Source organism: Phasianus colchicus, chromosome 21 (genome assembly GCF_987193195.1).
Source record: "Phasianus colchicus chromosome 21, bPhaCol1.hap1.1, whole genome shotgun sequence".
Taxonomy (NCBI): domain Eukaryota; kingdom Metazoa; phylum Chordata; class Aves; order Galliformes; family Phasianidae; genus Phasianus; species Phasianus colchicus.
The window spans coordinates 7,679,298-7,702,856 of record NC_143456.1 but is presented as its reverse complement, the minus strand read 5'-3'; the positions used below and the strand labels follow the sequence as shown (position 1 = coordinate 7,702,856).

Below are 23,559 nucleotides of genomic sequence, written 5' to 3'. Positions count from 1 at the left end.
CCCCCAAACCAGCAGGAACCTGCAGTAGACAGACAATGTGCGCTAGGTGGCAGTGGGGTCTGGAAGTGATTCCATTGCCTAGCTGCTTCACACGCAGCAGGAACTGGGACTGCAATCACACTGCACGCTCCCTTAACCCTGAGGTGGATGGTAACTCACCAATTCCCTCAAAAAATCCCCAGTAAAGGGGGATTCTGAGTTAATTCAGCTCATCAGGGGCGCTACGGAAGCAGGGTGGACCCCACCTTCCAGCCTAGTGCTGGGGAGGGCAGTGAGCTGTGGCTAACAGCTCCACCGTGCTGCTGCTTCCTGACCGCCTCACAGCTCAGCTAACCAGCACCGAACACGAGAATCTGAAACATGTAAAACAACAAGAGAGATTTATACAATTTCTGCCTTTCCGCACTTGGCTGCTTTTCCCAACTCCTGCCAGGGTGGGTTGCTGTAACAGTGATAAAGGGAGAGGCTGTAATCCTGCCATTGCTGACAAACGAGCTGAAAGGAAACGTGGTGGCTCACACAACGCCCAGTATTCAGCTCCAGGACACCACCCTGATGGAAACAGCACCAGGGTCTGTGCTGGGCTGCGGGACGCGGCAACCGGCACCTCCCAGCTCGGTTATTAGATCAGTTTTATTACAAAGTTCCAATCACCATGTACAGTTTTTACAATGTCACTTTTGGGAGGGCTTGGCTGTGTTGCTAAGGACTGGGGAGGAATCTTTTTTTCTTTTTTTTTTCTTTTTTTTTTCTTTTTTTTTTTTTTAAAGAACAGCACCATTACTGTCAGGTTTGGGACACACCTACAAAAAACAACTAACATAGAGGGGTCGACAATTCATACCAGAGAGAAGGAACAGGAGGGAGAGGGGATAGGGAGAGCACAAGGGAGAGACCACGGGGAGACGAGGGCAGCCTGGTGGTGTTCTGCTCCTGGCTCAGTGCAGGAGGGGATATCTGTGTACCACGGGGGGGTTGGACTCCCCCGACGTGCGCAGCCAATGCTGCATAAGGCTGTCGGTGTGTGGGGTGGGAAAACTACCCAGGAAGTTCTCACCCTGAGGAGGAAAAGCCTGGCTGCGCTGTGGTCTTTCAGAGGTTGTCAGCAGTTAAGACTTTGTTTGGCCTCATCAGGGCACTGTTACTTGAGTGGGGAAGGAAGGTGGGGCGGGGGCAAAGGGGACAATTTCCTTATTGCTTCCTTAAAGTAATTTAGTCAGCAGAGGTTGTAGGAAAAGAAAGAAAGGGGAGAAGGAGAAGAAAAGAGCCCCGAGAACCCCATCCACCGCCTGATGCATACGTTGGGAAGAACACCATGCAAAAAGATTTGCCTGCTAGCTAGTGCCATGTATAAAGTAAGAATGGTAACAGTTCTGGCCTGGTTATTAGAGAATATATCACCATGAAGCACAAGCGAAGTCTCCAAACGCCAACGACTCCCTGCTGAAAGTGCATCTCAAGGAGTTTGCTTAGGAGAAGGATTCACTGCGTAGAACAAGGCACCACAAGAAGGTTGGATACTGGGTCGGGCGTGAGAACACGCTGGAGAATCCATGAGCGGCGGAAGAGAGACCTAGTTTTAAATAATGTCTGTTGGTGCAGAAGCTCCCTTAGATGGGCTCGGGTTTTAGCTTGTCTGCTAGAAAGTCGCTGACGAAGGCTTCCACGATCTCCGGCGTGATCTCCTCCACATCCATCACATACTTGGCTCTGGCCGACATGTCCAGGATGGTGAGCAGGGGTGCAGCCTCAGGCAGGTTGGTGTAATCCCGGAGAGAGTCAGTCATGTCATCCTGGAGGCCAAAACGAGAGGGAGAAAGGAGCATCAGCAGAGCTACACAGCCAGGAGCAGCGCTGCTTCCATGAAGCTGTGCAGCCCACACACATCCCACAGAGTGCTGGGCCGTGCTGAGCCCTACCATCTACCTAGAGAGCAAACCCAGGCTTCACTTTCACCCTGCTTCTTATCCCTTTCCACCCCATTCCTTCCTCTGCTTCACACCCCCAGGACCCCTCAACCCCACAGGCAGACCCACAGTGTGTGAGTGCAGGCCCAGAACCCATAGCACACTCAAGCAACGCGCTCAGCAGCCAGACAGATCACATCTCTGGGCAAAGGGGAAAACTCATTTATCACTGCTGGGGCTGTGGAATTCAAACGTCGGTGCTGGGTCAATTCATCTCCTAAGCATGGCAGGGAGATGTGGGGACACACAGGGGCCGCGTCCAGATTGCGTGGTCATTAAAACCGGGCATTTCTCTGAGCAGTTTTCCAACAGCAGTGATGGAAATAAAGGAATCCAAAGGCGGCTGGGAGCAATGCAGCACGGGGCGGCGGCCGGCAGGGTGGTTCCTATCGCGCCTCCCCTTCCACTGCAGGGTTTTCTTGGCGCAGGACCACGTGGCAGGGAAGGGAGAGCAGGGCTGGGCCCGTGACCTCGGCCCCCCAGCGCTTCCCACCTCTGGGACCAGCCCAGAGCCGAGGTGTTGGGATGCCTCGTCCTTTATGTGATCGCTGCAAAGCAACTGAAACCTTTTAATCAATGCAAAACCGGCCCAAAGGCGCTGGGAGAGGAATGGGAGGCGCCTGCTCTGGCCGCGGCCTGGTTGCATTGTGCACTGGGGCCAACGGAGACCCGAGGCCAGCAGCCAGGGCTATTGAGGTGACGGATGAATGGGACGTGCCGGATGCTCCCCATTCTTCGGCCCTGCTGCCGCAGGGATGTCGGGAGCTGCATGAATAGCGGCAATGTTTCAGCTGCAGCCAGCGAGCAGGAGGAAAACGCTTCGCAGGCTCTGGGGGAGGGGGGCAGCTCCCAGACCCTCACCATAGAGCCCTTCCAACAAGAGACTCATTCAAGGGCGTGGGGCCGAGTTGGGACTTTCAGAGACCCGTCACCGGCCATGGGAGCACAAGTGCCTGGGTGGAGGGGGCCCAAGGGGCTGAGGGTGGTGGTGGTGGGGGCTCAGTGTGGGGGGAGCCTGGTACAGCATTGCAGGCCTCTTTGTGTGCTGGGCGGCTCCGGGGGACCCGCTGGTGCGCACTGCGGCTGTGACGTGAGCATGGAGGCCGGGCGGGCGAGCAAGCGCATAGCAGCTTGGCAGTTCCCACCTTCCTGGGTCCCACAGGAGGGGAGCCGGGAGCTTTTTTGAGCCTTACGTAAAACCTTTCTGGTTTGCAAGCCTGTAGAAGGATGAAGCGCTGCACAGAGGACAAGAGCGTCCTGCTTTCTTGAGGGCCAAGAGCAGAACCCTGGCTCTGGGCACTCTGCACCACGTTCCCAGCTCCAGTCCAGCCACCAGTAGTGTGGCAGCTTGGGAAACACTCATTTCCCACGCAGGTGAAGCCCAAGAGGAGAGAGCGCTGTGACAAAGCACCTTACACCACAGCAGTCAAGCCTCTGGCCTTGCAGATCTGCTCCCCTGCCCATTCCCAAAGGCAGTTTTGTCCAGCATCATCTGCATGGCACAGAAATCATCTCTCCCCACGAGTTTAGGGCTGCCTCCACAGGAACTGGACAAGCAGTAGCATGCAAACCAGCTGCAGGCCAGGCTCGTCCTACAGCACAGCCAGGGGCTGCCCCATCAACTGGGCGAGTGCACCCTGGGGTCCCTCACTTCAAAGCTGTGATGAGGAAAACCCTCTCCAGCGACGTGGGAGGGCTCTGGTCCGCTAGCCTCTCCCCTTCCAGGCAGCCTAGGCTGGCCTGGCCCAGCTCCCAGCAGAGCCTATGCTGCCAGCTCGCGCTGGCACCACCACGATGACTTTGGGTGGCTGCCAGCCCATTAGGGAAGAGGCTAGAGTGCTGGTCCCTTCCCTCCACTCAGGGTGGCAAGAAAAGCAGCAGCACTGCAGTGAGGTGGGAAGCACAGCCAGGCTGACCTGGCTGCCAACACAGACTGAAAGCAGAGACTGACTGGGACTGCTGCCCGTGCAGCCAGCACACACAGCCCCAGTGTTTGAAGTGGCCGCATGGGGCTGGGAGCCCCAGCGTGGGAGCTTGCCACCCACTCCTGTCTCCCAGCACCCATTTCTGCCCGTCCCCACCAGTTCCCTTCCTGGCCTTGAGGCTTTCCCACCTTTGTACAAGCCCAAGACTCAAAGTACTGTGGGCAACCTACAGCAAAACTCGAGAAAGAATCCCACGGCTACTAGAATCCAACCCAGGCTGCAAGGCTGCACTCAGCTCAGCTGAGCTCCATGACCGGATGCTGCAGCTCCGAGTCTCAGTTTACCCACCTGGAGAGCAGACAGCACAACCTAACCCAGCTCAGACCCTGAGGCCCATGGCTCAGCAACACACAGGATGGAAATTGCCCTGTCTCCACCAGCCCCAGCAGCGCAGGATTCAGCCCTGTGCTTGCAGGGAGCTCTCACATTTCCCTTCTGCTTACCTCGCCTGCCACAAAGAAGAGCAACGGTGCTTCCTCCTCTTTGGCTTTGTACTTGGCAATGATTTTTTCAGCTATGGGCTGAATCAGTTGTTTCGCTGCCTCCGACTCTCCGTCATCCTCTGAATCTGCAGGGCACAGACGTGGGGAGACGAAGCAAAGAGACGATACAAAAAGAAGGTTAGGATCAAACAGATGCAAACAGCCCGGGGCACGGGCAGCTCTACCCCACAGCAGCAACACGGAGGAAATAGGAGTCCGAACACACAGCAGCAACTTCAAAGCCATGCGGCTGTGTAGCAATTAGGGAGCAGCTGAATTGCACTTTTCATGTGAGACAGGGAAACATGTAACAGAAGAGCAGCGCCCGCTCCCAAAATACTTCACCGCTTGCTCCCTTGGTGCTGCTGCTGCTGCAGCACAGGGACAAACAGAAGCAACAAAGCTGGTGTGCAGCTTGAAAAGGTTTGGGCTGTTTTGAAGACCAAACAAATGAGCTGCCTGCCACCCTGCCCGCCACCCACCATCCCTCCGCCTTGGGACGGCTGCTCAGCAGCTTTTCTGCTCGAGTCTCCGTGGCGGCGGCTCTGTAAAGGCAGCTTTGATTTGCCAGAGGTAGAGTAGAAAGAGATGGAAACATCAATCAAATGCCAGCCACCACTGAAGTTCAAATACTGAGTTGGAGAGAAGAGAGACAGCGTCCTTGAGCAGCACCTAGATGAAACGATTTCAATTTGGGGACAACTTTTAGCGTGAAAAAAATAATAATAAATAATTTAAAAAAAAAAAAAAAAAACCAAGAAAAAGAGGATCCTGGTTGCCTGGCAGTGTGCAGCTCGTGTGAGCCCCTGAAACCACCTGGTGGGCACTTCCCAGTACCAGAGCTTTTGCACAATGCTTCCCCACCTCCTCCCTGGCTTCTTTAAGCAAAGACAAGAACGCTGAGGATACTGCATGCTGCATTGTTGGATGTGTCCTGTGTGGACGACAGAGATAAATACGTAGAGTTGTGGGGCTTATGCGGTGATTGATTTTTCTGCTAACAAACGCTGCTGGCTGCACTCCAGGCCAGCCCTCAACATTCTGGCTAACCCAGCCCTAAACTCTCCAGCGGCAGATGTACACCGCTCAGCATTTATTCACCCCCGATTTTTGCTAAGCCCACTGACACAGCCCCGACCTCACACGCTGCACTCAGCAAATCCCACGTCCCTCCCAGTGCCTCGGGCTGCTTCTTTCTGGGGATGCTGCTATCTCCAGGTGACCCCAACATCGACTGAACACAGAAAGCACAACTGAGCTCTGCACTGCCCCAAAAAACAAGGACAGTGCTGCTGGGGGTCTCTCAGCAGGACACAGGCTGGCCAGAAGCCTCCATCCCCACGTTCCCAGTGCATAACTTAGTGCAGCACCAGCGGCTTTCACCAAGGCTGAGCAAACCCTTGGACCCAGGAGAGAGCCCTGGCCGCTGTTTGCAGAAAGGTGATAGAAAAACTTTGCTCAGAGCAATGCAAAAATAACTCTTTCCCGAGGCCTGCAGCAACAGCCCCCATCAATCACACTCAGCGTGGAGAGCGAGTCCTCCCAGCTTGAGGAGAGTATTTTTGGCTCTGTGCTCACATCCCCTGCTGGGTTCTACTGAATAAATAATCAGGGTCAAAAGGAAATCTGAAAGGGAGGAAGGGAAAGAGCAAGAGACACATCATAAATGCTGCAGAAAAGGATTTTTCGCTAACAAAGGGTGTGTGAGGAAGCAGGACACAAGCCCTGACTGCGTCCCAGCAGCCCCCAGCACACTCCAGTGCCTGGCAAGCAGGCTCAGGGCGACACAGGCTCTTCAGTAAACTCACTGCACTCTGATCAGGGCAACTCCAGCTTCTCACTGGGCTCTCTTGCTCACTGGGATGCTGTGCTCGGAGCACACACCATGGAAGTCAAAGCACTGGTGAGATTTCACCATCTCTTGCTGGAGAGGAAGGACTAGGACAACACAGCTGTGCTCCAGGCCCATCTCCAGCCACAGCTGGAGATTCATGGGTGGGTAAGCAGCAACAGAGGGACACCGGCTTGGGAGGGGAATTCTGCTCTGTCCTGCAGCCAGATCCCCATGTAGAGGGGACACTCAAGAACCAACAAACCTTGCTCAGCCAAGAAACTCAAGCCCTGAGCTGCAGTTGCCAGCATACAGCTACAACCCTTCTGCCTCCTAAGCTTCAGGTATAAGCTCCAGAAAAGGCCTTCCCCTTCTCAGCCACCACCAGTACATTTCTAGCACTCTTCAGTGTTAATTAGCATGTCTCACCACAGCCACCACTAAAGCATCTTTTACGACAGCTCCTCTTTGCTACAAATGGCTGCTCCTCAGCATCCCTCACTGCAGGGCTGGAGTTGCAGAGTTGGAGGTGCAGAAATGGGCAAGCTGTGTCATGGGCATGGCTCTCACAAACCCTTGGGAGCTGCAAGCAGCCTATGCTCCATTAGGGAGCCAGTTCCAGGACTGTCACCCTCTTGAGTCCCCGAAGGGGTGGCAGCAAGCTGCAGAGCCCTCACAGAACACAGACCCCTCCCTGCCAGGATTTGGCTCCGTACCTACAAAGAGAACAAGGCAGGGGCCCTCGTTCAGTTGCACAGCATTGGAGTCCGTCAGCTCCAGCACAGGTTTGGGGTGCCAGGGGAACTCTCGGCACTCGATGTCATTCAGCACCTCCACCCGCCCCTGCCGTGTGATCACCTCTCCCTGGGAGTCCAGCACGATGAGCGTTGGGATGCCTGTGACAGGAGAAAAACAGGGATTAGTGCCAAAGTGCTAATATGGAAGTAAAAGGGGGTGGGGAAAAGGATCGGTCCTATTGCCTCTGATCTGGCAGGAGCCCAGTGTCAGTGCTGCCATTGCAGCTTTTGTGATGGGAAGCGGGATCCCTGGATCCTGTTTCTGGGAGAGCAGTAATTGAGGAGCCAGAGCAGGAAGCTGGGAGACAGGCTCTGGCATCGCCTTCCTTTCCTGTCTGACTACAGGGAGAGCTCACTCACTGCTGCCTGACGCAAACTGTGGCACAGCAGACAGGACCCTGCTCAGGAGCTCACTACAGCTTGCCTCCTGTGTGCACAGCAGAGCTCAGCACCCTGACATCACCACCCCAGCCTGGAGACTCATGGTTCAAAGCATCGCAAGCAAGCCTTGTGGCAGAGCAGGCTGCAAGCAGCAGCAGCCAGGAAGCAGGGTGTGTTTGTTCCCAGCAGAAGCCCACATTTCAGCAGCCATGAACTCCTCCATGAACCCCCACGCCCCTTCCGACACAGAAGTAATCATCCCATCATTTTCACAGCACACATCTGGGTCCAGCAGGTCATGAATGTTACACGGCTGGGACACCATTCTGTGTATGGAGAGGCAGACATCTGAAGTCCCCAGCTGATGAAAGGCTGAGGAGTAGAAGGCAGCACAGCCTTCACTGAATGAAATGGCCAAACAGGGCTACTGGTCCCTGCTGGGAATGCCCCAAGGAACTGGTGAACTGAGCAGGAACAGAGCTGGGCAGCTCTGCTGGCACCACCAGCCCGGTGGTTAAGAGAAGGGGAAGTTAAGCTCAGTGCTAATTCATTTGTGCTGCTCCTTCCCTCCCCAAGCCCCCAGAGGACCAGGGGATGTGATGCTGGGACCCTGCTCCAATGATTGTGCAGTTTCTGCCCCAGCACAGCACTGCGGCTGTGGGGAAAGCTCAGCAGGCACAGGGTTGCAGAGCTGCTGGATATTTCCTGCACTTCAAATCAATTTTGCAGGTAATTATTTCACCTTTTATTACTTTGGAGCCGGCTCCTAAGTTATTAAAAATGCTGTCCTGGTGGGTTTGCACATCGCACTTCCAGCTGTGTGTGCACCAGCAGCTGCTCAGACTGCAGAACGCACCATTATTTGCAGTCCCCTGGAGCTGAGCAACACCAGATGGCACGGGGACCATGCAGAGCTGTGCCCTTAACCCAAAAAAGTGCCTTCTGTCTAGGGCAGAAAGCTGGCATCCAACAAACGGATGTAGGTTCACACCAAAACTGCAAGATTCAAGATGAATGCATGCACATGGATGCACTGAGCCTTCCCTGGCTGTGTTGCCAGCCCATAGGATGCTGCCAGCACCTCTGGGCAGGGCCACGTCCTTGCCAGAGGACAGCATTGGAGCAGATGGGGAAACTGAGAATCCCTCACACACCAGTGCTGGCCTGCAGATCGCTGGCACTCATCCAAGCTGATTTCCCCAGCTGGGGCCCAGAGCTGCTCATTGCTGAGCACAATACAGCTCCTCCAGCCCCAATACAGCCGGGCTGAGTGCCCTCCTGTCTGCAGGATGGGGGTCCTGAGTTGTTTATTTCTGCAGCAGCCCTTGGGAGAGGGAGGAACGCATGTTCTGCTTCATCCAGGGAAAACAAAGAAACAAACCAGAAACAGAAATAATCAGTTAAATATGTCCCTCTATACAAAGAGTGATAGGGCAGATGTGGCATAGCCCCTCTCTCCTGAGAACAATAGGGCTATGCATGTCAGAGAGTGCCAATTTAGGCCATTCTGCCTAGAGCTATAGGGTTGGAAAGCCCCAGGATAAAACAAAAGCCTTATGAGGAGTGCACTAAAACGGGAACCTGAAAACCCAGCCAGGATGGGTGTGAGAAGAGAAAGGAATCCCAGCAATAGCTAAGGGATTTTTCTTCTTGGTTGCAGAGAGTGTGGCTTTAATGTTACTTCCATTCATCCCACCTGGCTGCAGCAGACATCTAAAGACAGGTCTCCCAGGAAGACCTAAGCACAGGTTAGAAAAACACAGCAGATGTGACACAGGCTCCTAAGAACTGCAGCTTTTCACATCAGGACCAGCTGCAGCTCTGCCCTAACGACACGCAAGTCAAACTGTTGGGAATAAAGGCAAGGTTTCACCAGAAGGCAGTGGGCTGCTGGCTCTGCAGGCTGTGGGGCCTTGGCCCTGGGACTTGCTGGCTGGAACAAAGCAAGGAATGGCTGCAAGCAGCTGAGATTTAGCACAAGTGAATTCCCAACACCTGGCTGGGTGGATGCTATGCAGGGGACACCAGCTGGTGACTGTCCCAGCCAGTAGCACACAGAGGAGGCTTCCAGGCTCCAGAATTGACAGTTGTGGCAAGTCCCTGCAGTGTGGCCCTGGAGGTGAACGGCGTTGAATGTCAGTGAGATGCTGCTTTTGGGACAAGCCTGCAGGGAAGGCTGGTTCTGCACTGAATGCTGATGGCTGCCCCTGACCTGCAGGGGGATGGAGCTGCAGGAGCTGGTGGTCAGAGCCAACAGGAATGGCTCACACTCGTGACTTCATCTGGGAAAAACACTGTTCTTCTGTCATAAAGGACACAAAAAAAACATCCCGAAAGGAAGGAAGAAGGAGACAATTTGATACCGGGCCCCAAGAGACAGGGGCCAGGCAGCCAGTGTCAGCACCAGGCTCTGCTGTCAGATACTCATCACTCAGTGCTCAACCCAATTGCTATCAGGCATTTCCTCATCCACCCAGCAACAGCCTCCAAATCACAGCAGCAAACTGAGACAACACGTCTTCCTACCCTCGCCTCTAAGCCCAAAGGTTCATTTCAAGCCAGGTTTATTAGAAATACTCGATCAAATCATTTTCTGTGCAGGAGAAACCAGCGTGTGCTACTGCTGTCTCCTGGCACTGTCCCCCTATACAACACTGGGTTACTCACGAGCCCTTTGAATTCTAGGCATTTCTCTAGGAAATACACGGCTGACTGTCTGTCCCAGCCTGCCTGCAGGTCCGGGCGAGCAGCTGCATTCCCCTCATTCCAGCCCAGACAGGGCTGCTCACATTCCTCCCATGCACGGAGCTGCTTGGGTCAGCTGCAGGAGCTGCACAGTAACACAGCGTGATGGCTGGGCTTGCAAATCCTAAGGGAATGCCAAGAAAGAGATTTTCTATCACAGAAAGGCTTATTCATTACCTTCTGGTATTCAAAATAGCTCCAGGGTAGGGAGAGGTTAAACAGAGTGGAAGGGATTGGGAAAACTCTCTCTGTCCCTATCCTGCAAGGCACAAAGCATCACAAAATACTACTGAAGCCAAGAGAAAGCACATGATGATCAGCACCCCACATAAATCAGGTCTTTATCCATTTATGATTCTCATCCCCACTCAGGATGCCTGCTATTTGGTCCCCTCCAGACCTGCATTATCTGAGAGATGCAGCCAGCCAGCCGCAGCACTGGGTCTGTGGGATCAGCTCTCAGCAAGGCCACAGCCCTTCCTGCACCTCCTTTGGCCAGCCAGCCCCAAAATCCAGCAGACTGAAGCAGGCTGCAAAGAAGCCTGTTTGACCTGGAAATAATCAGGGCCTGCTTTAGACACAGGTCATTCTGTCAGTGCTACCCCACAGACACCAGTGATTTCATCTGCTATTCTGAACAGTTAGATTTGCATTGCAGACACACACCAAAGCACCCAGCTGCTAAAACTTCCAAGATTCAGAAAATAAGACTCTAAGATAAATCACCCTGTGTTTAACGTGTTTGGGAATGCCAATAACACATCTGAAAACTTGAGGCTGATTTCATGATTTTCAGCCCGTTGGGAGGCATGTGACATGCAGGATCCATAAATTTCACCTTTCATTTGGCATCAGAGGCTCCTCATCAACCACAAAGCTCTGCTTTCCTTTCTGGATCCATATGGTGAAGGCTGAGGCTGCTGCAGTGCATCTGTCCCTGTTGCCACAGCCACCCCAGAGCATACTGAGCACTCTCTTGGTCTCCTAAGCTCCATCCCCTGCATCTCTGGTTGGGCATCGTTAACCAGCAAGCCTTAAACCAAACCCACACCTGCTAACCTGGGTATTTCCCCACCTCCCTACTCACCTACAGCCACTACGTGTTATTTTAGAGCCTTTTGGGGGCTCTGGTAATTGCTGTGAGTCATAACACCAGAATTTAGTTATCAAGAAGAATCATAGATCAGACGTTCTGCAATGAATATTGTATAAGCTTTAGATGAGAATTAGCATAGACGGGCTCAGTTTGACTCTACGCAGTAGAAAATGGATTCAGTTCCCACGAGGCGAGCATTTTGAGAAAACATGGGGGCCAAGTGATTTGTTACTGAACCTGGCAATGCATTTATTTATATATTAAAACCCATATCCGACATGGAAATCTCATCTGCATTAAGTCTGCTGGCTGAGCAATCAAAATCACCGTGAATAAAAAGCTCAGAGAACACAACGCTGGGTTTGATTGCTGGGGTTTTTTTTGACCTCTTTAGAAGAAAGCTTCAGAAACCCAGCACAGGAAACCTCTCCTGGTCATGACTTCCCATCTGGGCTGCGAAGTGACCAGTGGGTGTCTGGAACAGAGCCCAGGGCTGAAACAACAGGTCTCTGAAGTCCCCCCAGGTAACTGCAAATCCCACAGTGCTGCAATGCATCCCGCAGGGAACTTCCAGGATCACAAAATCTCTCCTAGGACATGCAATAAAGGACAATTCCCATCTAAGTATAGCATTCATTACCACTCCCTGCCCAACAAGGAGAGTTAGGAGACTTCATCTATGACAGCCACACGGAAGCACACAATGCAGAATTCTTTATAAGAAGCTGTGATATGAGAAACAACTCTCTCTCAAGACAGTGCTGCACCCAGAAGCAATTTAATATAGGTGGGTATGGTACAGCCCACCGACTGCACATGGGTTATGAATAGAGGCATTCAAGTCAACCCAAATAAAGGCCAATAACTCAACTTACATTTTACACTGACTTTTTTGAATGCTGTAGGGGCCAACACAGAACTAAAACAACATGAGGTCTGACTGTCTTGCTGCTTTCCAGCAGCCCAGCGCTGTTCAGGAAGACAAGTTCTTTTGTTGTTCCAGCTCCAGGAAGGGCTCTGCTGGCCTGAGAAAAATCAGAGGAAAAGCCACCCTGCAGACACAACCCGAGGCACGTGCTCCTACATAGGGGCTGCCTGGTGCCAGAGGCCAGCAGGGCTGCACAGGGCTGCATGGATGCTGCTCCCTGCACAGCGCTGCGAGGACTGAGAACAAAAGGCAGCTGCAGGAGCAGCACAGCATTGTCCAAGTTTGGCAGGAAACATGGAAAGCCAAGCAGGCATTCACAGAGCAAAACTGCTAGAATGGTCTGTGAGGATGAGGAGTCATTGCCTGCACAGGAATAAGTGACAACCCAGCACCCACTGGGAGCAGGAAGGAGGTTTCCCCCAAAACAGTACAAACCAGTCCTCCTCTACACTTCCACATGACTGACCATCACACTTCGTCCTTGCAGGGAGGTTCCTACTTTATGAAAAAACTGTGAAGAAGTAGGGTTTGCAGTCAAACACGCCCAAATCCCAGTGTCAGCGTCCCCAGTAAAGCATCCCTGTCACGTGGAAATACCAGGGGTAAAATGGGAGCTATGTCAGTGAGGAAAGGGTCAGGGCACATGGGAACAGCAAATATTTACATTTTCAGGTCAGCACACAACCAAGAGAGACATTTAAGGAGACAGCGGCCGAAGTTAAAGGGAAAGCTGTTGTTACTGTTTCCCTGGCTACAGCATGCTCAGTGCTGAGTATCCATGTCTGGACACCTTATTTACAGAAAGTCCCAACGAAACTGGCAGCAGTCCTGCAGGGCTCCACCGAAACCAGCACTGGAAAAGGTTTTGAGCAGGCTGGGGAAAAAGACAGATGAATATGGAAAGCTTTTGCCTCGTGGGAAGGTAATTAAGAAGCAAAATGATGGCTATTTAAAGCAGGCTAACAGTTACTCTTGATTTGAGGTCAGAGAACAGAGCACAGCGTTGGCACCTGAGCTCACCCCAGAAGGGATGTTCGGGGAGGATTCTGAAGAGGGATTATTTCTTCTGCTCGCTGGGTTTCTGCCAAATGCTCATATCAGCAAAACTATCCCATTAAAGTCAACACGGATGAATAAGCTGAAATGAATGCACTCAAAGGTTTGGCCACTCTGGGACCCTTCTGCTGAGGACGCTTTGCAAAAGCAATGCAGGCAAATACAAGAGGGAAAACGTGACCACCACGATGGTCCACAGACCCTCACTGACGAGGCACCTTTGGCAACATTCCTGTTTCTCTGCCTGCCTCAGCCTGCACCCACCTGGTTGATGTTGCACTGAAACAATGAGAAACACAGAGTTTGCAGCAAGACTGGTGGCTCTTTATCTCCTAATTCCTTATGTACAAGGAGAAATTCTACGTACACATGGAAGCTTCCTTGCAAGCTATTTACCTTTCACTTCTCTGCAGTGCACCTCATCCTCTGCACGAACAACAGACTGGTTCCCAGGAGGGCTGCTGGGAACTTTTATCATCTCTGGGACACTCTCAAAACACCCAGACAGAGTGAGCCTCTCCCTGCCCTCTGAGCAGCTGAGGCTGCTGGATTCTGGCACAGACGCATACAGTAAAGGCAAAGCCATGGTTTACATCAAACATGCACTCTTCTGTAATTCATGCTGCTAACATAAACCAGATGCCATCTTCCTCAGCCTCTGCAGAGAATGATCGCCTGCCTTTGCATTACATAAAACAGCAAGAAAACGAAATTTAAACCTTCAAGAAAAGACAAAATAAATAAATCAGTAATTAGGTAAAAAACATCCAAGCCAAAAAAAGCTTCCAAGTTTCCAGGAAGAATTAGGTTGTTTATGGAAGTCCTGTTTCGATTAACAGCCTGCCTGGCAGGTGGTAGGAATGCGAGTTTGTGGAGAGCAGAAACATGAAGCAGCTCTGCCTGGGGGCACCGCGCTTTGCTTTGCCATTTTCTTGTTTTAGTTAAACAAGAGGAGACACCACAAATGTTCAACTAAAGCAGCAGAAAGGAGAGCTGCACATCAGAAGGGCCTTTCCTACCTTGGATGCCATAGAGTCGATTCAGGCGTGACCGTCTGGCTTCATCCGCATACGGGACAGCTACCCAGGGCATCTCACTGAAATACTGCTTGAAGGAATCCTCTGACCTGTGCAACACAACAGTGCAGGATCCTCAGTGCTGCCCCTCTACCTGCCACATCCCTTATCCTCATTAAAAACCTGGCCTACAAAGACCTTTCTTCCCCCATTGCACTAAGCCCACCAGCAACTGCCTCTGGGAAACACAAAGAAAGGATCTGCAGCACGCTTTTTGTGATAAAATATCTCCAAGACTGGTTGCTGTGTGGCAGCCAGCTCTGCCTGCACCAAGAGGTACTGCTTCATTACCTGTCTGCACTAACGAAGAGTATCTCAAATTTCTGGCCAGCCTCCTTGATCTTCCGGTACGACTCCACCAGGACCCGTGTGAGGCTTCGGCAGGGTGGGCACTGCAAAACAACACACATGGGCACACTGTCCAGGTGATGGAGCCATCACTGAAAGCCAAACGTGATCTCTTCTCTTCTGGAGAACCAGGAAACAGCCTTGGATGTGGCTGGTGTTAATGGTAGGAGGTCACTAACTCCTGAAATTGCTGACAAAACCTGTCCCACTTTGGAAATCTGAAAATCCTTCCCCTTCTGAAGGATCAGATGAGGATGTCATGCAATTGTAACGCTGCTGGCTTCCCCCAAAAGGACCAGGGCATCTTAACTATATATGCACCAACCATCCTGATGTCTTCAGCCTCTTGCAGAAGTTCTGCAGAGGTTGGCAATGATTCTTCACCTCATCCCAGGGCTGCCCAGAGCTCACCACAATTGCTCTGCAGAGCACCCACCACTCACCCAGTGTGCAGAGAAGTAGACCCCAACATGAGAGCCCTCCAGAGCACTGCTGTCTAGTGTCTGGCCGTTGTTCCTTAGCAGAGGTCCAGCAACAACTTCACTGAAGGGTTTTGGCCCCCATGGGAACTCCAGACCTAGAGAGGGTTGGGATTGGAGTGGAAAAAAAAAATAATAATAATACAAAATAGGAAGCATATGGAGCATTTACAGCTTCAAAAGTTTCACTAAAAAGCCATCCTGCCATTTGAAAAGATACAGGGGGTGCTATTTGAGGGATCCTATTGTGGTTCACCCCATTAAAAGGGGATGCAGAATTACTCAACCACCACAGTGTTGCCTTGAGCACCCAGAGTGACCTCAGCTCCACGGATACCTGCATCCTTGCCCAAGTCAGAGCAACTTCTGCTCTGGTTTTGTGCCTGATACTGCATCTTTTCCTTATCCACAGTGTTTGTTTTAACAATGGGGGCAAGGTGGTACGTGCTCAGGAATACAGACAGACTGTTTGCCACTTACAGATTAAAGCCACTTTGCTGATTGCAATCCTTGCACCCACCCTGCCTCCCAACCAGCTGCCATTCTACACAAACAGAGAAGCAGATGGTGCAGGACACATCATCACAGCACTAATTCCTCTAAATTTAAGGCTTTAACTATAGCAATTAACCATATCACTGGACTAATTTTTTTTTTCCTCATGTTGAACACACACAAACTTCTAGAACTTGCACTAATCCTCTGCACCCCAAATAAATATGTGTGTGCATACATACAAACACATGCTCAGAATCATCTGCTGCCAGCTCCTACAGAAATTGATCTGAGATATTCAGCCAGAGATGAGGAAGTATCACAGATGGCCCAGGCCATAACTGGTATTTGCTGCACAGTTCCTGCCAGCAGCCACCATTTGCAGGATCTACTGCATGAAGGGATGTTTGCATGGGCAGTTTAACAGCTGAACATCAGGTCTGCAGGATGTGAGGGCATGCATTTTGCACATTTAGGTTTTTACAAACATAATTAAGAAGGATTTAAAATTAACTCCCAACACAACTTTGGGAATCGAGAACAATAGCATTTTTCTGTCTCATTTACAAATAATGGAGAACTCATCCTAACAGGCTGTGTGATGTCAGTGATAAGCACCCACTCACTGTTTAGGAAAGATTCTGTTCCCGAGGTACACAAAGTCAGGTTCTATCTGTGTGCCTCCATCACAGAAAATCTAAACTTTGTGTTTCACTTAGTCTTTTTCCTCATTAGCACTTCAGACAAAAATCCTGGAGGGGAAGTCTTTGTTCTTCCGAACAAGAAAACCAAAACACAAGATCTGGCAGGAATGATGCAGAAAATGTTATACTGAAAATAATACAGTGCCTTGATTAGTCAAGTATGACAATAGCTGTTTGTTTCCTCTTTTTGTTGTTGTGTTTTGTTTTTTTTTAAAAAACCTCCAAGGCAATTCAGAACAGTGCTAAAATAACAAGGCATTGCATACCCATGTATCTAGGGCACAGGACTCCAGGTCTTACCTTCTGGGTCATCACGGATTACCAGGAGGCCATTCCTGCAAACCACTTTCCCAGTAGAGGCATCGATAAATATCAGGGAAGGAATGTTGGAGACTCTGTACTTATTCCACAGTTTCAGCTGTAACACAGAGGGAGGGGAGAAGAAGAGAAAAGAGAGATAAGCTTGGCAGCGTGAACAGGAAGACTTTGGGGCATTACCATCTTTTAGACAAGGGCTCAGAGATAAGCAAAGAAATGGAGTTGATGCAGGACAATGCTGGAGCCACTGCACGCTGCCTGCCTCCTGCTGCAGGCTTGAACAGGGATGTAGGTACAGGCTTCTCCTTCAAACACATCTGCCTCTCTGCAAATCAAAGGGGATAATACTTCCCAGCCCTGTACTGTGCTTTGAGGGCTTTGTTTAGAAGATACGGTAAGCACAAATACTTTTAATGCCACTGCTCTAAAGCAATTTGTAATGCTTTCCTGGCTGCTTCCTCTTCTCCAATTTCGATGTTCATTAAATAAATTTAATAACCTCTGCCAAGACACAGCCATGCCGAAAACAAGGCCAACACACAGAAACATGACTCTGTCGTAACTGGGGCTTCCCAATTGTGTTCCCAAGGAGCCACTGAATGGGTTTGGCATCTGCCTGGGGGCTGCACTGCGTGCTGCCAGCCTGGCTGCAGTCCTCTGCCCACCCCAAACAAAAGCCCTGCAGGCTGGAATGGCCACACGCTGCATGTCCCAGTCGAGATTTTGCTGTGTCCCTTTTGCTTTGCAGCTGCTTCCCGCAGCATTTGGGTCTATGCAGCACATTTAGGTTTTGCTGGCACTGTACTTAATAGTATTTCCAACATAAAAGCTATCTGAGTGAGTTACAAGAACTAACATGCTTTCAATGTATTCAAAATCCTCTTGGCTCTGAAGGAAAGTGTTAACACAATCAAAGAAGACGCTGCTGATCTGCATTTACCAGGATCTAGAGAAATATATGGTATTGTGCTTGGCCCACCAGCCCTGAATTTTGAATAGACACACTTCTTGGGATAAGCCAACTCATTCATAATGCTCATTCACAAACCAAATAGCTTTGGGCATATAGAAGGAAAAAAATAAAAAGATACTAAATGCAAACCAGCCCCCTGCAGTGAGTGTGGTCAAACCACAGAAGGTAAAACCCAGTTCTGTGAAGTTTAAAGGGTGGGGGAGAGCTCTTTATAAGGATCACAAGCACATAATAGGGTGCTGCAAACAACGAGGAAATTACAACTAGCAATTGGATAGTTCTCCTCAAAGAGTTGCTTACATTTCACTTCATTTCGCCAAGCCTTTTGTATATGGAAAGCAGCTCCCTGAGGGCACTGCAGTGTGTTGTAGCAGTTTGGCTTGGCTGAAGGAGCCCAGCAGGCAGAATCAGCTCACTGCCTCGAAAGAAAGGAGCTGGGGCAGCCAGAGCATGGGGTAAAACCAAACCAAACCCACTGTGGCTGGGATGGACTGGGATGGACAGAGCACACACACCTGGCTGTTGGTCCCTGGTCTCCAGCTGAGCTGGCAGCTCTTACCAAGCAACCATCTGGGGTGTCAGAGGATGCAACAGCAGCAGCTGGGGCCCAAAGCACCCCTTAAAGAAAGGCTGTTCAGCTATGGACACCGCCAGAGCTGTCATTTACACCACTGTTTGGCACAGATGAACAAACACACAACTGCCTGTTCAGGACGACCTGAATCACGTTGCCATTTTAAGGCCAATTATAAAAGCCTTGAATTGCAAATTAATCATCCCAAAGCATTAGCCAGATTATTAATTTTGATGCCTGTATCAGAAAGCACACGAATGCACTGTTAACACTGCAGCAGTCCGATTTGATGGTCCCCCTGTGCATTAGGAAAGCTGAATAGAATCGAGAACTGCATGCTCTGAAGGATGACCGCCAAGATTTATCACCATCCCCATGGAGATGGCCCTTCTCACAGGCTCAGCCTTCCAGAGCCCAGTGGCTCCTTGTACTGCAGGTCAGACCTGAAGGGACGCAGCCTGGATGGGAAATGGGCTCAATGATTTTCTCATGTATTTAATTCTGGAATTTAAATACCCTCTGATTCTCCCCCTGCACACACACTTCATGGAGGAGACCACTCTGTGCTATGCCTGATGCACTTGCTGCCACCTCTGCTTCTGCCCTTGAATCAGAATTCTGAACATTTTGTTGGTAGCAAAAATCTCTGTCAATACCCTCACGGAATAACTGAAGTACAAGAGACACCAGAGGCACCTGGTATCTTAAAGAACAAAAATCCAGGGAGCTGATCACCCTCCAAGCACAACATGGGATGTCGGTGATGTGCAGGGAGGTGAGCCCAAGAGAAAAGAGGCAGCTGTTGTGCAGGTACCTGGGCAAAGGCAGGCAGATGTACACCTCTCCAAAGGCCACATATCAGGGCGAGGCGTGGGATGCAGAACCCAAATTACGACCGGCTCTGAAACCGCAGGAAGATCGGATGATAGCTCAGGCAGCAGAGCTGAGTGCTGCCTCAGCAACATTTAAAAGCTGTTTTTCCTGTCTTGAAGAGGATGACATAGAAATAACACACTCCACACTCGGAGGATTTGATCATCCATTTAAAGAGGGGATCTCTGCTCCGCTTCCCAACAGCTGTTGCAAATCTGTGGGATCAAGCCAAAGCTAACACAGATGTGGAAATAATCTACAGACTGCTCAGCCTGAAATCAGCTGATCCTCTCCGAGCGCTCCTCACTCCTGATCACTGTGCACGCCTGCTGAATTCAACACTCAACCCCAAATGCCTGCTGGAAAAGGAGCCTCTCTTAAGATGCCATGTAGGCTGATTGGCTTTACAGAAACCGATCTGGCTCCTGTGCAGGTGGTTAAGTCAAGCAGTCCAGCGGAAAAAACAGAGTCACTCCATTCCACCAGTAACCTTATCCATAATGCAAAGCATCACTACGCCATGCTGGAGGAGCTGGAAACCACAGTCCTGGGGCTTCTCCGTGCCTCCATCCACAACCAGCTGCAAGAGACTTTAAAACCACCACTTATTACTTGAGGTCTGAGGGTCCTAACCATCCGGGACCTGAGGAGGGATGTAACCAGCAATGCTGTAACCAGCTCCTTTTACCCTCTGGCAGGTGACAGCGATCCCAGACCGCAGGCACTACAGCAGCACAATGTATCCACGTTGGTGACGAGCAGCTCTCCACACTAGTGCCACATCCTTCATCCCTGGAGGACTTGGAAATGTCTCACCTTGAGGCACGCTGGAGTAATTTTCCCCAATAAAGGTGTCAAACCAGAGGTCTCCCTGCTAGCAAACCGCTGCTTTTTGTTCTCAGCAAAATGGCTGGAATCTGGCTGGGGCAGATGAAATCCCCTCCTGCTCAGTACACACTGCTGGGAAAGGGAACTCCTTCTCCTAACAGCTGCAGGTCGCTATTTCTGGTTCTGCTGATTGATTTATCAGCCCTGGTCGCATTAACTTATGAACATAAATTCTGAGCTGTAGTGGTTAACGCTGGTAAAGATAAAACACAACTGTTCGCTGTGCAGCATGGGGGGACTGGGATGCAGCCTTGCTTTCACAGGAGGTTTACTCACCAGTCCCCTGGTAGCTGCATTTTTCCACTGTTGTGCAAACTGGGACTGCAACAGATGCTGCATTTCCATCCTCCATAGCTTAAAGAGCTGCCTCCAGCCAGAAGTGGGAGCTTTCAGCGATACCTGCCTGTGCCAAAAGGCACAGGAAGATTAATTCTGTATGTTTTGCAGTCCTCTTACAGCCCTCGTTATTTCTCGAAGATACCATAACTAATCCTGTTTGGATTTCCTCCTCTCCTCCCCAGTCCTCGCTCCAAAGCACATCAGTTCACAAACACGTGAACCAGGAGGCTAAGCTGACCAACGCACACCATTCAATGTCTGAAGTTCCTGTGGCAAACGAGAATAACAACCAGGAAACCTGCAGAGGGACAGAGGGGAGGCTGCAGCCCCTCGGAACCTACACCACCCTCATTCCCCACTGCCCCGCTCCCACGGCCCCACGCTGCAGGGACCCTTCTGTCCTGGCTCGCTCTTCGTGTTAAATCACAGCTTTTACAGCGTGCCTTAAAGGGTTTACAAGCACCAGGGGCCACCCAGGCTCTGCAAAGAGCAACAGGCTGCAGAACAACAGGCAGCTCCCTCACCCCGTGGATTTAAATCCACTTAACGCCTGTCCCAGCGATTCAGGCTGAGCTCAGGAGAAGGCTTCCCCTTCCAATCTGCAGGAATGGGGCATGGCGAGGGAACAAAACTCAGCTGAGTACAGAAGGGAGAGTTTGGGGGCAGATGGTGTCTGCCAGGGTCTGATCTTGTCATACAGAAGGCCAAACAAGTGGGCTTGAAATAAATTCATGGCTGCGGTGCTGCTGTTTCTCTCTAAAAGGAAATTAAAATCTAATTACAAAATACAACGGTGAGAGAGATGTTGTCTCCCCCATTAATAAAACGAGGAGAGAGGATTTGGAATTGCAGTCAACAAGATCGCTGTAAATGCAATTGTATGCACTTCCCCCCGCTGGCTGCAGCCCAACTGCGTGAGCCGTGCAAGCAAAAACCAAAACCAAAGCCCCCAAAGGCTGCAATATCAGAGCTGCCCCTCTGCAAGCAGTGGGGCTGTCTCACAACTGAGCCTGGCACCACCGCACTGCATGCCTGCAGCTTTTGTTCCTCCCTGCTGCACACAAGGCCAAAAGCTTCCAAGGTAAAACGGAAGGAATCCTTTTTGTTAGGGTTTTTTGGCCAACCCCTGCCAGCAGAGGACTGGTCTTTATGGATTTCTGAGGAGCACAGTGGTCAAAATTCTTGTACAAGGAGGGGCTCAGCCAGCAAAACCCTATGCTTTCATTGCATCATTTCCTCCATTTTCCTCTCTCTGACCACTCTTGGTTTCCAATCACTGCCCCAGCACCACCATCACAGGGTTCTGCAGTGGCAGCTGTCCCCACCACCAGCCCCATCCCACAGTCACGTGCAACCAGGCTTTTCTCTGCACATGTTAAATCCCATCAGGATTTGCACAGAGGGTCCAGGTGGACCCTCTGTCACCCTGCTGAGGTGATAAAATACGTTTGTGTCCCACTTACTGCAGTAATTCCAGGATGAAGCAGCCCTGGCGGCTGAGATCTGAGCATTTTCTGTTAGGGCAGAGCAGCATATGGCTGCCAGGCCCTGGCGCACACACCAGACTCCGAGCACAAGCTGCCTCATTTCCTCCTGACACACATTCAGGCTGACAGACTGGATCTTCCACAACCCACATCTGATATGAAAACATTTAATTTGAGCGGGACTTAAGAGAGGTTAACGTGATCTATGGCAAGCAAAGCCTCAGGGCCTGGAGCCACGGCCTGCCCTGTGCGCAGGCTTCAACGAGTGGCTGTGCTCAGGGAGGGGAGAGCAAAGCAGTGTCTGAATGCCCAGATAACAACACAGCCAGCAGCTCACTTAGGGAGGATGCTGTAAGACAGGCTGCTCTGTCCATGCTTCATACACTGGGAAATACTCTTACAAGCATTGCCCCCCAAAATGGCTTTTTTCTTCACAAGCATGACTTTGTTTACCTTTGCTTAACAGGAGGTCTATACCTAAGTATCTCCAGATATCTTGTAAACAATGTTTTACTTTCCAGAGATCAAGCATTCCCTCTTTACCCACAGGAAAACAGAGGCTCAGAGCTCAGAGAGAAACCCACAGCAATGATGGGTGCAGGACCCAGGAGGTCTGTCAGCATCTGAAACCCTCACACATATTTACTCACGGTCCCAGCACACCCATCAAACAGCCACGTGCCAGGACTGGTCGACGAAGGGTCTGATCTCGATGCTTTCTGGTTGAGCTCTGTTCTGCCAGCTTTCATCCCATTTGCAGAGCTCTGGCAGTAAGCAGCAGGACATGCACACAAAGAGCAGTGAGGATGGGGGGAGTTCAAATGTTTGTGAGAAAAATTCAAGGCACAGTGTGTCATACACGGCCCCTATAAATTATGCCCCCGGATGACTAGCACTAAGTAAGAAACAGCTATGTAAACACAAAGGTAATAAGAAAAAATAATAATTTCTCTCTCTCTGTGGGGAAGGGATATTTTTCCATCCGTTTATAGGAAAGGGAAGGGGTGGGGTGGTTGGTTTGGGACGTCAAATACAAGTTCAGAGTCTCTCCTGGTCCCAGGTCTCATCTGTCATCCGGAGCAGGCTGGCTGCCAGAGTTACCTCAACACTGCAGCATGGATTTCCTATCGGTCACGTTCACTTTTGCTGCTACCGTTCACTTGAAGGCAGCTGGTATCCAGTGCAGATAGTCATCGTGAGGTCGAATGCCCTGCAATCCCAGGTCATCAAGAAAGAAAACACTTTTGAAAAGCCCGAAGTTTAGATAGAGTTCCCACCAAACACAAAAGCCTTTTAAATCGGCAGGGACATTGGGATTTTTTTGTCGTTGTTTAATAAACACAATGTGGTATTGGTGTGGTTTCTGTTTTGTTTTCAGCACTTAATCCGAAAGGGAACTTTACACAATCAGATAAAAACAAAAAAACAGCCTTGCTGAGAAGACAATAGAGCATTTGTTGGTGCTGTAAGCATCCTAGGGCAGCCACAGCCTCAGGATGCCATGAGCTGCCCCAGGACACCCCACAGACTGGCAGCCTCCACTGCACTGCTCCCACGCTCGTGTGGCCTTCAAAGAATGAAGGTGCTACCAAAGCAAAGGAGGAGTATTTTGCTAGCACAGAATCATCTGAGCTGCAAGGGACTCTTAAAGGTCATCCAGACCCCTGCAACGAACATGGACAGCCACAATAAGATCAGGTTGCCCAGCTGTAGCATCTTCACCTATGCTAATATCTA

At 50.8% G+C, this 23,559-nt stretch overlaps 1 protein-coding gene across 1 annotated transcript in view; it reads right to left on the bottom strand.

Annotated features, from left to right (window-relative positions):
- Positions 1–363: 363 nt before the first annotated feature.
- The window catches only part of NXN (nucleoredoxin), a 48,897-nt gene continuing 25,701 nt past the window's right edge, over positions 364–23,559 (bottom strand). Inside the window, exons 2-8 of the mRNA XM_031591573.2 lie at positions 16,671–16,788; positions 15,136–15,269; positions 14,636–14,736; positions 14,288–14,394; positions 6,982–7,161; positions 4,396–4,520; positions 364–1,793 (exon numbers count right to left, since the gene is read on the bottom strand). Coding sequence (XP_031447433.2) covers positions 1,611–1,793; positions 4,396–4,520; positions 6,982–7,161; positions 14,288–14,394; positions 14,636–14,736; positions 15,136–15,269; positions 16,671–16,788 — 948 coding nt within the window. The 3' untranslated portion in view covers positions 364–1,610. The remainder of the gene's footprint in view (positions 1,794–4,395; positions 4,521–6,981; positions 7,162–14,287; positions 14,395–14,635; positions 14,737–15,135; positions 15,270–16,670; positions 16,789–23,559) is intronic.